At 53.8% G+C, this 14,099-nt stretch overlaps 1 protein-coding gene across 7 annotated transcripts in view; it reads left to right on the top strand.

The window, feature by feature from the left end:
* MYO18A (myosin XVIIIA) overlaps nt 1-9,113 on the top strand; it is a 101,456-nt gene extending 92,343 nt beyond the window's left edge. For 4 of the 7 annotated variants that reach the window (XM_061390582.1, XM_061390580.1, XM_061390581.1 and 1 more), the window contains 2 exons: nt 321-443; nt 7,728-9,113. In XM_061390582.1, the coding sequence (XP_061246566.1) occupies nt 321-443; nt 7,728-7,872 (268 nt within the window). In that variant the 3' untranslated portion in view covers nt 7,873-9,113. Of the gene's footprint in view, nt 1-320; nt 444-1,573; nt 1,631-2,417; nt 2,842-7,727 lie in introns of those variants that run through there. The other 3 variants (XM_061390578.1, XM_061390577.1, XM_061390576.1) reach the window with 2 other exon arrangements.
* Nucleotides 9,114-14,099: the final 4,986 nt, after the last annotated feature.

The raw sequence follows: 14,099 nt of genomic DNA, 5'->3' as shown, positions 1-14,099 counted from the left end.
TTGATGAATGGATGGTCTCCCTGTCATTCTCGGTCGGCTGAACAGCAGCTTGTCCCAGAAAGTGGGGTGGAGGTGCCTCCATGCTCCTCAGGGTCTTCTTGGTGGCTGTCACACAGTGTGGCCTGCTGGGCGGGGCAGGGTCTTTGTGAAAGGTGTGCTCTGGTCTAACCTCTCTTGTTCTCTCTGACTCACTGATGCGCATGCCGCCCTGCATCCCACCCCCCGCTGAGACAAACCTGCTGCCACTTAGTGCTCCCTCCTGGACCGTGGGTCATCACCTCTTCCCAGCCTTGCCTACCTTTCTGCTCCTTATCCCACAGCGAGGGGGACTCAGACGTGGACTCGGAGCTGGAGGACCGGGTCGACGGTGTCAAGTCATGGCTGTCTAAAAACAAAGGGCCTTCCAAGGCGGCTTCTGACGACGGCAGCTTGAAGAGTTCCAGGTAAGCACGTGGCCTTCGCTGAGAGCAAAGGCCACCTCATGCCCCAGGGATGGATGAGCAGTGCCTTGATCCCAAAGGGTGTGCCTCACGCCACCTGCGTCTCTTTCTTGCCTGGAGGGGCCTCGGCACAGAGGATATGCACAGGAGGCCAGGTTTCTTCTTAACTCAGGGTCTGCGTCACCATTATTTTGCCTAAGGAATATTTCCTTTACCAGGCTCAGGGCTTTGGTTTGGTGTAGGTTTAACTTCATCCCTACTCATTCATTCAACAAATGTTGATCGAACTGCCTGATGGTTTGTGTCCTTGGAATCAAGACTGAAATAGGGCACAGGGAGACTCTGGATCCCACAACCCTGGACAGGGCCAGCTTTAGACCTCTGAGGTCTTGGTAGGAATAGTAGCAGAAGAGGCCTCGGTTCCCCTTGACTCCCCATCACAGCTACAGACACACTTCATTCTCTGCCTGTTCTCTTCTTCCTCTGGTCTTTTCACTTGGCCTCTGCTATGCTTTCTGCTAACACCCATCTACTGCAGAAACTGGCTCCCCTGTTGTCCAGGCCAGTCACGGTCTTCTGATGGCACAGGCAGCTAACCCAGAAATGTGGGACTCCGATTCCCATTCCTCACCTTTTGGCCAGCATGGGTCCCCTGCTCTTACCCCTCCTGCCACCCCTTCTCTGCTGACTACCCCCTCCCAACTCAGAGCCATCCTGATCCCCCAGGACACACTGTTCCACCCCCTCCGAGAGACAGCTGGTGTGCTGGGTAGAAAGAGTAATTCCTCTCTTCCCACAAGGGCTTCCCAGGTGTCTCAGTGGTAAAGAATCCACCTTCCAATGCAGGAGACGCGAGTTCGATCCCTGGGTCAGGAAGATCCCCTGGAGAAGGAAATGGCAACCCACTCCAGTATTGTTACCTGGGAAATCCCATGGACAGAGGAGCCTGGCAGGCTACAGTCCAGGGGGGTGGCAGAGAGTCCGGGGACACGACTTAGCAACTAAGCCACAACCACAATTCCTTCTCTAATGCCCCTGAGGCCCCTTGCCAAGCCCAGACCCTCACCACAAACACCCAGCCAGCCCCCCTCTAATTGGTTTAATGTATTCGGCCAAACATTTTGTTATTGCAGAAAATGCTGCCTTCCCCGCCCCACTGCCGTTCACCGCAGCGTGGCACCAGGCTCCAGGTAGTTGACAATGAAATAAATTGAACTAAACGTTTTAGAGGGGGAAAAGTGATGAAATAGAACAATAGTCTAATTTACATGACATTCTCCGTGAAGCTATTTTCACTGACGCAAATTATTTTGCTTCATTTCCTCCGACGTGCTCAGCGCCACTTTGCCAGAGCTGCTGCGAGCTCTCCTTCTTCCTCCTCCTCCTCCTCCTCCCTCCCCCGGTGTCTTTATTCTCTGGGTTTAATGCCTCTCTCTCTCTCTCATTCTCTCTCTGCTGCCCCCGAATCTATCCATGCCAGAACCGCCCTCAGCACCGCGGGGAAGGAGGGCAAGGGGGTGGAGGAGAGGCCGGCCTCAGTGCTCAGCTCGCTGAGCTACCGAAAGCGGCTCACCCTGAAGGACTCCATCGGGGGCACCGGGGACGAGGATTCGCTCTTCACCACCCTGAGCGAGCGGCCGGCCTCCCCAGAGAGGCCCCCTCGGAAGGCCCGCGGGGGCCCCAAGGAGGAGCCGGGCTCGGCCAGAAAGTCCGAGGAGCCAGACGAGGGCGGCTCGGTCCTCTCCGGCGGCGTCGGGGGCCGCACGAGCCGGCTGGAGAAGCGCTGGGGCTCAGACTTGGACCGGGCCTCGGCCGTCTCAGCGCCGGTCAGCCGGGCCTCCTCGGCCACCCGGCGCGGCTCCGGCGGCGAGGACGGGGTGCGCTCCTCCTTGAGCTTCTCGCTGTCGGGCTCCCCCAGTTCCCGTCGCAGCACCTCCCGGCTCGACAGCCTATCGGTGACCCTCAGCCCTTCCTTAGGCCGGGCCTCACTCCTCGGCCGGGAGAGCCCCGATTCCCGCCTGTCCCTGGGCCGGAGCTGCCTGGACGACTGGGACGATGGAGCCAGCGTGGCCTTGAGCGAGGCACACTCGCAGTACAGCCACCCGTCGTCTCTGGCCCGCAGTCTGTCGGTGCCACCCCGGCCTCGCGCCTCCGCCTCCTCCACCCCGGAGGAGCCTCTGGGCTCCAGCGTCCGCCCGGTCAGCCGCCGCTCCTACCTGGACCCAGACCTGGAGGCCGCCATCAACGAGGTCCTGAGCTACAAACCCACCCCGTTCCACCGGAGCAGCCTGGAGCCGGACTCTGAGGAGGATGACCGGAAGAGCATCCAGAGCACCCGCAGCGCCCAGCTGGACCCTCCAGAGCGAGCCACCAGCATTCGCCGCTCCGCCTCGGCCGCAGACGTGTCTCGGTCCCGCGGCAGCCGGAAGAGCCGGAGCAAGAGGAGGAGTAGCTCCAGCTCCAGCTCTAGCTCCAGCTCCGAAGATTCCTCGGAGCACAGGCAGCGGAAGAAGGGGCGCTCTCGGAAGAGCAAGAAGAAGGCCAAATCGAGACGGAAGAGAACGGAGTCCTCCTCCTCCTCCTCCACCTCCTCCTCCTCCTCGTCCAGCGGCTCTACCATCTCGGGCCACAGCCGCTCGAGCGTGAAGAAGGGCCCGGCTGCGGAGGATGAGGAGGCCGGGCAGGGGCGCCGGCAGTCCCGGAAGGAGGAGAAGAAGCGCAAGAAGGAGGTGGACAGCCTGATGATGCGGTACCTGTACAGGCCCGAGAGCGACTAGTGCAGTAGGTGGCACCCGGCACGGAGTGCAGAGCATGGCGTGTGCCACTCGGTGTGAACTAACGTGCTCCCGGCCCACTCGCCGCCACTCGGGCCCCTCCTGCGTTCCTCTCCAGCAAGCCTGGCCTCGCAGAGCCTCCTGGCTCCCCCAGAGAGCAGAGGCTGGCTGAGCTAGTCAGTCGTTCTGAGCCCAACGAGGAACTCGCTGGTGACGTCAAGTCACAACTCCCACTTAGCAAGCCCTTACCCTGGTCCAGGGACCACCCCCCTAAGATACTTGCCGTATTTTATTCACTTAATCCTCACACTAACCCCAAAACAAAGATCCGATCACGAGCCCATTTTCTAGGAAAAGAAGGTGAGGTTCAGGCGGGTTAAGTCGTTTGCCAAGGTTACTGAGCTGGAAAGTGATGTTGCCAGGATCTGAATGAAATCTCTTCAGCTCACCTTTAACCACTCCTCTGTATGACCCAAGGCAGATCACATGAGCGTAATATTTACTGTATGGGCCTAGCAGCATACATGCAGAGCTTTTGCCCATAGCTCTGAAAGGCTGGGCCCGGGAAAGGGCTGGAACTGACCCCCCGATGTGAGTTGATGCATCAGTGGCCATCAGCAATTAAGGGGCCTTTTGCTCAGCTCTCCCTCTGCCCTGCAATGTCATCTTCCCCTCTGGCATGGATCTTGAGGCTCAGAGTGCAAGGCTTACAGCACCCACAGCACCACACCCTGCAGCAGACCTGGAGATACCTGACTCTCTCCCCACCCCTCCCACCTGAAGCCCACACATGGGCGTCACCTCATCTTAGCTCATCTTGTAAAGTTTTAATGAATAGAAATTAGCAGCTGTTGAGTGACAGCCCCCTCCTGGCTCTCCTGCCTCTCCCAGCCTTCTCCCTGTGGGAAGGAAGATCAAGCTGTTAGACCCTTTATGCCCACACCCCCACCTCCGAAAAAAGGCAAAGACTGACTCACTGGAATACCATTGTTGCCACTCTCCCTGGTGGGTGGTGACATTTGGATCACCCTGCTTATATGAAGCTGTTTTTGGCATGGTACCCTCCCAGGGCAAGCTTGCTGCTTCCCAGGAGGTATGACTCTAGAGCATAGCCCCCCTGGGGCACGGGCAGTGTTTCCTTGATGCATGAACTAACACACACGTGTTGCATGGTTGTGGGCCTCTTATGCAGTGGAGCTGCTGAGCAAGCACACGGACTTGGGCTGATTTCTACCAAAAGGGACCAGTTTCGTTTTAAGGAATGGAGCCTGTGAAAGTGAATGTTACTTGCAGCTGCTTGGAGATGGTGATGGGATGGGTTTGGGGAGACAGCATGGGGGAGGTGGAACCTGAACCCAGACCAGGCTCATGGCCAACTCAGATTCTGTGGGCCCTGAGTTGCTCCAGAACCAAGCCCTTGGACTTAGACCTGCTCTGTGGCTTCCCGCATGTGCCAGATGGTTGCAGGATGCTCTGGGAGGAGCAGGAAGCATCTCAGTTGTTCTAGGGAGCTGCTGTCAGCACCGCAGTGAGAAAAGGCAAGGATCATGATATTGTGACCATCGCAGCTTTCCACTCAACCACCCTGCTAAATGCCCTACTGCCCCAGGGCAGGAAGTCAGCTGATGGGCTGTGAGGGGAGGTTTGGGAAGCAGAGCGGGCCAGGCCCTTCTGAGCACTGCACTAATACCTGAAGAGGGAGACACGGGCCTAGCCAGGACATCCCACACTGCCCAGCAGCTGGTGGACTGCAGACCCCAGTGACTCAGTCCGTCATCACCGTTGACCCAGCAAGAACAAAAACACATACAACCTGTTTCTTCCTTCAGCCACCAGCACAGCCCTTTTTGTCCACCAGGAACACAGGAGTAGTCCTGAAACCCTACACACCACCACCTCCAACAAGGGTTGGATTCACTGCGGGGAGAGTTGGCACCAAGCCAGAAGCTAACCAACCAATACAGAGCTGGCAAGAGAAGGGCTGGGGGAGAGAGGACCTAGTTGGACTCAGGGGGAACTGGCTTTGGGCAAATAAACTGTGAAGAGTTGGGGCAGGGGCTGAGTGGCTTAGCTTCCCACCGGGCGATGGGGACCTTCGAGAATTCTGAACAGGAAAGCATCCCAGCAAAGGGTGGGGGAGGGGACTGCCACCCTGGGCTCGCCCAGCAGGAATTAGCTTGTGCACCAAATCATCTGTGACAGCATGGAGCAGGAAACACTGGCTTGTGGGAAGGAAAGCGTTTGAAACCATTTGGTTAAAATGTTCAAATTGCAGCCCTGACTCTGCCCTGGGGAAGGGGGCTAGCTACCTGCTGTTGGTCACAGCTGTGGCTGCAGAAGCCACAAAGGAAACTGGCTAAGGAGCATCCAAGGTGGGAGCAGGGGAGAGAGGGGCCTGGCATGTACCCCTCCCGGCTGCCTCTGCCACTGCGCCCAGCATCTGGATGGAATGGTGTTGAAACCCAGCTGTCATTCATCCAGGTGTCTGCCTGGCAGGCACAGGAATGTGGAAGTGGGGGCTGCAGCTCCAGTCTGAGGACACATGTGAGGAAGGAAAGGAGCACCCCACTTTCGTCTGGGTCCCAGCCCTGGCATCTACCTCACCCCTTCCTTTGCCCTTAAAATAACCCTGCTGTCTTTCCACAAAGCCAGTTCCTTCCTTTGCCCAACAGCAGACCTTAGCCTTGAGTTCCCAGAAGTTCTGTCTAAAAAAAAAAAAAAAAGAAAAGAAAGAAAATAAAACCAGGCTCCCACTAATTCAGAATTCAAACAATCCAAAAGCTAAAACGACCCCAATTTTTCCCATGTTGCACAGTCCTCGTTGAGCTTTATAATTTTGTCCCTGAGACACCCCAGAGTCCTTAAGTGCCTGTGGCCCATCCAAGTAAGACTCATTTATGTTCAGTCTAGTTTGTATTAAATGTGTTTTGTGCTATTCTGATTCCTTTAAAAATGGTAATTCATTCATGAGACATACGATAACTATTAACCAGGCTGCCCCATTCCTGAACCATTTTGCATAATTGAACATGTATTCTATCAGGCTCTTCCTGCTCCCCAGGGGCAGAGAGAGAGAGAGAGAGACCGACCTATACACACCCCCGGGCTCTCACCCAGGCCAGTGGGGAGAACGCAGGTTTCTTCTTGTTTTCTCCTCAGGTCACCGGTCTGGTGACAAGGTGGAGTCCTCAAGAGGCTCTGAGGCCTAAGGTCCCAGGTTCAGATTTACATACTGGCTGTGTGACCTTGGGCAAGCTGCTTGTCTCTTTGAACCAGCTTCCTCATGACGTTTTACGTGGTAAAGAATAAGTACATCCAGCCTGTCTGGGACAGTGTCTCACATACAGGAAATACCCAGCCATCAAATCCTTTCCTCACCACCGTTAGAAAAGCTGAGAATGTGGTTCTTTCTTGGAGAACGCTCTTTCCTCCTGTTTTGGTTTAGAGATACAAGATCTCAGACAGGTTTAGTAAACAAGGGCCTTCCTCAGATCAGAATGGGAGGCATTGAAATCACAGGATTCCTGTTTATCCTAGCAGAAGCTCTCTAGGATCTGGAAGCAGGGGCCCACTGAGGCAGGGCACTGGTAGGGGTGGAGCCATCTTGGGCTGCATTTTCTCCAGCAGTGCTGAAATTACAGTTCAGAAGCGAAGGTGGGAGGGGCAGGGGAAGGGTGCTCTAAGGCTTTGGAAAAGATAAAAAAGAGAAGGTGACTAGAAGTGGAAGAGAGATCCCATCCATGCTGGACACCATGAGTCTGCTCCATCCAGGGAGAAATGCTTCATACCTTGGTCGGGGAGGGAGTGCAAGGCTCCCAGTGGCCTGATGAAGACTATGGGGTTGGATTGTGGTATCAAGACAGGGATGACTTTGCCACCCTCAAACAGAGGTCTTGCCAGCTCCTACATCCTCAGTCTCCATTCCTTGTGAGTAGATGGTGTCATGGTCAAAGATAGAAATTCTCACCATCCTCAGAAAAATCTGATTAGGAGGCAGGGTTGTGATCTGGGAGTATTCAATGGGGAAAGCCTCTCCTTAGAAGGAATCTTTTGGGGAGTAACCTTTACTAAGACAGGTTGTAGTCCTGTAATCACCAGATCTCCAGTCTCCAAGTCAATGCAATCCATACACTGCCTGTAGCAGAATCTTCCAGAGAGGGAGTTGAAAATGCAGAATTCCTGGGTTTCACCCAAGAGCTAGCAAATGAGAACTTCTTGGGGAAAGAACACGGGATCCGCAGCCAATTCTTATGCACGTTCAAGTTCGAGACCCACCGCTCTTCAGCATTGCTTTCTTCAGAGTTGTAGAAAGTTCTCAGAATCAAAGAGATGTCCTTCCTCCTACTACTCTGAGTATCTTCTGGGGAAACCAGGGAATCTCACTTCTATTTCTCAATTTGTGGCTTTGGGGAATGCTGTGACAAGGTTGGGGGTGGGGCTTCCTTTGGACCAAAGGCCTTGGTGCTGAAGGTAAAAGCGCCCCTCCTCTTATCTCGTTTCTCTCTCCCTGCAGCCCCACCAGCTACTGGAAGTCCCTTGCCCCTGACCGTTCAGACGATGAGCACGACCTTCTCGACGGCACCTCCAGGCCCCGATACTCCCACAACTATCTGAGTGACAGTGACACAGAGGCCAAGCAGACAGAGACCAACGCATAGCCCAGGGGAGTGGTGTGGACCCCTCCCACCCACTGCCTCCTGCTGCCACGGGCGCCTGTCTCGTGGGGCACGGGTCTCCCCCATCCGACTGCGGATCTGCACGGGAAACCCCTGACCCTCTTCGGTCTGGGGGCTTCCCAGGCTGTGGGTATCTGACATCTCCACGTGGAAGAGTGGAGGGAAGAGCAATTCTGAAAAGAGAACTTTCTGCTCCTGCCTTGGGCCACCGTGGGTGGCAGGTGGCTTGGCACCACACGGAGCCAGCAGGTTGACCTCCATGTCAGCGCCCCGCTCAGGGACGGTGGACAGATTGCCTACTGGGACATTCTCGGGTTGCTGGGTCCGTGGGGTGGAGTCTGGGGCAGGAAACAGCAATTCCTTCCCCCTTGGCTTGGGGCGAGGGCTTTCTCTTCTCAGTGCCTGCTGTCTATTTACTTTTTTTAATTTAAATACCCAACCTCTCCATCGCAGCTGTATCCCTGAGAGTGGGAGGGGGGCTGCCGCGGCAGCTGGCCCGCCTCCCCACACCGGGAACGACTAGAGGAATCCCAGCTTCATCTTTACTCTTCAGAGAGCAGGCCTTTCTCTGTGCAGCTGGAGAGACTGGTGAGCAGAGCTGGGTCCAGCTTCTTAAGAGTCTGAGTGGGGAGGGACTCTCAGGTGCTTCTGGGTTCAAGCTGAGCAAGCCTACACAGACAGGGGTGTGGACGTACCAGCAGGAACTTCCAGCCCCCACCCCCCTTCGTCTCATCCGTGTGTTATGTGCAATGACCTATTTAAGAGTAAACCCGCTCCACCTACGCCAATTCGGGGCTTATCCAAGCACTGCCTCCCTCCCCCTCAGTCCAGGTTGCCTGGATCACAAGCTCAACTGGAGAGGGAAGGCCTTGGGTGGAGGGCTTGTGACTGAAAAAAACTGAAGATGGAGGCTTTGGTCAGTACTAAGGTGTGTTAGACACAAGTCCTCACCCTGAGACCTGAGCCTGAGTCATTTTTCTTCTTCTAATCGCCCTGCCCACACACACTTATCCCAGACATGACAACCTGGGGACTGACAGTCCCAGCTCCCCCACACACACAAAGATCATCCCACCAGCACCTCCAGACTTGGGGGCCCAAGGGCAGTGCCTGGCGCCGCTCCCATCTGTCCTCCTCTCCTGCAACTGGTGTGTACTCATTGGGCTGTGCTCTCCTCCCCATTTACCTGATGTATGGAAATAAACGTCCTTTTTCTCCTGGCACTGCCAGTTTTCCTTCCTGTTCCTTCAGGCTCAGTAAAGTCTAGGGTCAGCACATGGGAGCAGAGCAAGGCTGCTGCTGAGGACCGGGGGGAGTCACCCTGGCCTCTGACTCGCTGCCATGTCAGACCAGTGCCACTCAGAGAGCTTTGGCAGGTCATCTGGAGCAGGCAGAGGCAGTGGGTGAGAGAACCGGTCAAGAAAGACATAAACCTCCCTTCTGTTTTAAAAGCCCAAGGATTGTAATTCAGGTTGGCAGAGCCGTCCAGGTCTTGTCCTACCCTGGCCTCCACTTGGGAATGTTGAGGTTACTCTGATTGTTAAATCTTGCCAATTACAGAAATCCTGTCTTCCTTTTTAAGGATGCAAACGTTTATTAGATCTTTTTAAAACTTTTTTATTTTTGGCTGTGCTGGGTCTTTGTTGCTATGCTCGGGCTTTCTCTAGTTGTGGCGAGTGGCGGCTAGCTCCTTTCCAGTCGGTGTGCTCAGGCTTCTCATTGCAGTGGCTTCTGTTGTTTCAGAGCATGGGTTCTAGAGCACACAGGCTTAGTTCCCCCACAGCATGTGGAATCATTCCAGACCAGGGATCGAACTGTGTCCCCTGCATTGGCAGGCAGATTCTAACCACTGGACTACCAGGGAGGTTCCAAAGATGACTTTCTGATCAATACTTGGCAGAACTCTCTCTGACCTCCAATCCCATGGGCCATCGGGCAACTTGAATAGGCTGGGTGTGCTGGCTTCTCCACCCTGCTCAATCCCTGCCTGCATGTCCCAATCCACACTTGGTCTCTTCCTGACAGCTGAAAGACAGCTCATGCAAAAGGACAAGAAACAAATGACCCTCCTCCTTCTCTACCTCTTGTAATATGACCAGTTATAATCCCTGCATGCATATTTACAGCTGGTCAATCAGGCTCTCCTGGTTTGGACAAGTAGGCAAGAAAGGATATCAGACAGGCCTACTGCTGATGTCAGGCATCTAGAAATGGGCAAGAAAGGGAAAGAGGGGGGGAAAAGTCATCCCCAAAATGAATGGGAATGAAGTGTGATGTGGCTCTATCTTGAATGAAAGAAACTGCCCTGAAGGTTGAATACAGAAGGCAGTAGAAGTGAAGTTACTGGGTTGTCTTTTTAACTGCTGACTCTTCATGTTCAGTTCTGTCATTCACATCTTTTACTCCTGTGTTCAGCTAGCTTGGTGCATTTTTTCTTCCAAGGAACTAGTGTGACAAAAGTCGCTGCTACCTACAGGCAAGATCCCAACTCTGCTCACCTACGCTGACTCGGGCCTCTGATTAATTATTGAGAGAAAGTCCCAGCATCAACCTCTGATAGCCTGGCCTGGGGCAGAGGGATCTGTTCAAGTCAAAAAAATATGTATTATTCATCTGCTCATTCATTCAACAGTCAAATATTTCATCACTGCCTGGCTGTCATCTGGACACTGTTCTAAATGCTGGGGCGGGATGAGGTCCTGCCTGCATGAAGTGGATATTCTAGTAGAGGAGTTAGACACGGAAAATATGTACCACACCTCCTAATATGTACAAGCTTTGGGTGAGTACGATAAAGCAACTGCCCACAATGCGGGAGACCTGGGTTCAATCCCTGAGTCAGGAATATCTCCTGGAGAAGGAAATGGCAGCCCACTTCAGTACTCTTGCCTGGAAAATCCTATGGATGGAGGAGCCTGGTAGACTACAATCCATGGGATTACAAAGAGTCAGACAAGAGTGAGCAACTTCACTTTCCTTTTCCTTTTGGGTGAGTAGAAAGGAGTAAAACATAGTGTTTGTCCTCCAGGGACTCATGGATTAGGGCTAGGGCAGACCCCTTTGGAAATAATTACATGAGACAGAAAAGGACAAAGAAGTTGTTTTGGGCATGTTATAAGAGAGAGGAGGGTCTGTCACTGAGAGAGGAGGGTCAGGAACTGGGAAGGCTTCTAAAAGGAGCTGGTATTTTGAGCTGGTACTTGAATAAAGGATTGCACTTCCCAAGTGGCACGAGTGGTAAAGAACCTGCCCACCAATGCAGGGGTTGTAAAAGATGCAGGTTCGATCCCTGGGTCAGGAAGATCCCCTGGAGGAGGGCACAGCACCCCACTCCAGTATTCTTGCCTGGAGAATCCCATGGACACAGGAGCCTGGCAGGCTACAGTCCATAGAGTCGCAAGGAGTTGGACACAACTAAAGCAACTTGGCTCACACGCACTCACGCACTTCTACAGATAGATATTGCTGTACAGGTGTGCTAGGAAGAAAGAACTTAAGCAAAGGCCCTGAGGCAGGGAATGCTAGGTGGTGATGGGGAACTCCACAGGGTGTCCAGGGAAGCTGGACATCACCTCACATGACCAACACTTTGAGATGCAGCAAAGCATCTTGGCCAGTGTGCTGGGCTCCAGACTAGGAAGGGGGCAATTCCCTCCACACCAAACTCCCTAGGGGAGCCCCAGGAGCTGCAAGGCCATCAAAGCCCATCTTCATTCGGGATATGCCTTCTAAGCTCTCTAAGCTCCTGCCCCAACCTGTACACTCATGGTCGCCTTGGTCCCTAAGATGTAAGTGATTCTCACAAAACAGACAGCAAATCTGTCCCTGTGCCAGGCTCAAAGCCGCCTCGCTACATCCTCCTCTGTAATCTCAGACCACCGGGACCGCTCTGACTCCTGGATAAGAGGCATGGGGGCGCCCAAAGCCCTTTGAGGCTCCCCATGGTGCCCAGTCTGTGTGCAGAGAAAACAGCAGCACGTGGTGATTCCCCAACCACCTCCTTTTGTCCTGTGTCCTCTTGGCAGACCTCCCCGTTGTCCTTCCCCCAGGCCCCGCCCCCATGCCTGGTGGCACAGACACTTAGCGATTTGCTCCTTAATTGTCCCCCAGCTAGGCTGCGCAGATGCTGCTCTTTAATCTCTCTTGATAAATGAATCGCGCCGCTCCTTTAATCATATGTTCATATCCAAGCCAATTTGAATCAATTTGGCAGGGAGTATGTTGCAAGAGATGCCATGACTGCTGCTTCCTACCCCCGTGCCCACCCCCCCAGGGCCCTGGAGCCTACGCATCTGCTGTCCTCCCCCTCAGCAAAGAGCCCAAGAGGCTCATCGGGGGAAGGACCTCCTACCTGAGTGATGGGGACTTTTCAAAGTCAATCATTCCTCCTGTCCTCTAAGCAGGCCCACATGGGACAGGAGGAAGATGGATTCCCAAAGGCCTCAGAAGTGGGAGAGACGGGACGAGTCCACAGCCTTCCCTGGTCACTGAACAAAGCACCCCATTATCACCCCTGGGAGAAAGTGCTGCCTTAAATCTAACCTTTATGCTTTCCGTTCCCCTTTCATTTCCTCTGAGCTGGTTCTCAGGGAAGTTGTAACATTTCATCACCTCTTATATAGCAACCTATTCCAGACCAGCCTATGATAATTTGTCCTTGCCTGCTCCTGCCACTGGCTGCCACCCCAATGCCTTTCATCTTTCCCCAGGAAGTCTTTTCTACATCCTCCGGGCTGGTGGGCAGTCCAGGACATGCTTGGTAATATACCAAGTTCTGCTGCATTTGGGGTTACTGCTCTTCTTCACCTACAGAGTGGTGTTCACAGACCTTCATGAAAACAAAACCAGGGCTAAACTGAACGCTTCTGCCGCCAGCACTGAGACCTTGGAGAAAGGCCTTGACCTCTTGAACCTCAGTTTCTCCATCTGTAAAACACGGTGGAATTACTGGCAAGAAACTTTTGGCTCCTAGGTTCGTACAGAACCCCTCAATGCTGCCAAACAGAACCTCACTCCCACCTCTTCATCACCTGCAATGAGGGGCCAGAGGAACCAACGGGTGGCACTAGTGGGGACTCCAGACCCGCGGGCTGGGGGACAGATGTCTTCGCCCAGCGCGAGGGCTGTCTGGGCTTGGTTCTGTCCAGCAGCCCAGATGTGCCTCCGCGTCCTCTTCATTTCTTTTCCTTTCTAATGGCGGGTTCTGCGCGTCCAGACCAACCAGCGCCCTCCAGTTCACGGTGAACCTGGGCATATTAGCATATTCATATTTGCACCCTCGCTTCAGGAGCTTGAGACCTCTGGCTCCGCCCCGGTCTGGAGGTTCCCCCGCCCCCTTTCCGGAAGCCACGCCCTTTAAAGGGTCAATGCCCTTGAAGGGTTCCAGAAACCTTAAGGACCAGGTTCCCCCGTTCAGCAACACGACAGTACTGTTTTCCGCCCTTTTAAGGGCTCCTGGAAATCCTTGGCGTTAACTGAGGCTGATGTAGCCCAGCTTCACCTGTCAGGAGTGTTGCTGAGGATGAGGAGGGCTCAACCAATATAACCATGGTGAGCACTAACTATGCCCCCAGTGGTTAAGCACTTCATAATCGCACTTAACCTTTGTCACAGCTCCGTAAAGTGTCCTTCGCCTGAGGAAACAGGATCAGGGAGGGTGACGTCTGTCCTAGCAGAGACCTCAGCTTGGCTCCAGCAACTGCCCAGGCATCCCCGAGCTACTCTGGCCTTGTCAGAGGATAAAGGGAGAAGCGAGAAAACCAAGAATTGCTGTCACGATCCTCCTCTCAAGTAGCTGTGTGCCTGGTATTCACCAAGGCCTGCCCTTAGGAAGGAAGCACTTTCTGACAATTTGGGGAGGTGAGGGAGGGAGTAGGGTTGGGAAAATGTCAACCTCACATTTGTGTTGCTCCTTACAATTCTCAGAGCATCCCCCATGTGTGATCACATTTGTGCTTCAAGAACATGGTGCCAACGATGTTCCACATGGCCTGGAATGCATATTTGAATCTCTAGGCACCTCAATCTAATTTCATTCATTACAGTACAATGGAACAATCCATACCATTCTCTGGGATTCCATCTGGGAGGAGTGATTTTCAGAGCAATAGCCATTTTGGAGTTAACAAGGATGCTAGGTTTATTTAGAAGGGATTTTACAGAGAAATCGAGTCTTCTGTAGCATAAGCTCCAGTGATGGGTCATATACA

The sequence above is a fragment of the Bos javanicus genome, chromosome 19 (genome assembly GCF_032452875.1).
Source record: "Bos javanicus breed banteng chromosome 19, ARS-OSU_banteng_1.0, whole genome shotgun sequence".
In the NCBI taxonomy this organism is placed as follows: domain Eukaryota; kingdom Metazoa; phylum Chordata; class Mammalia; order Artiodactyla; family Bovidae; genus Bos; species Bos javanicus.
Note: the sequence above shows the minus strand (reverse complement) of the source record. Positions and strands in the feature narration are given on the sequence as shown.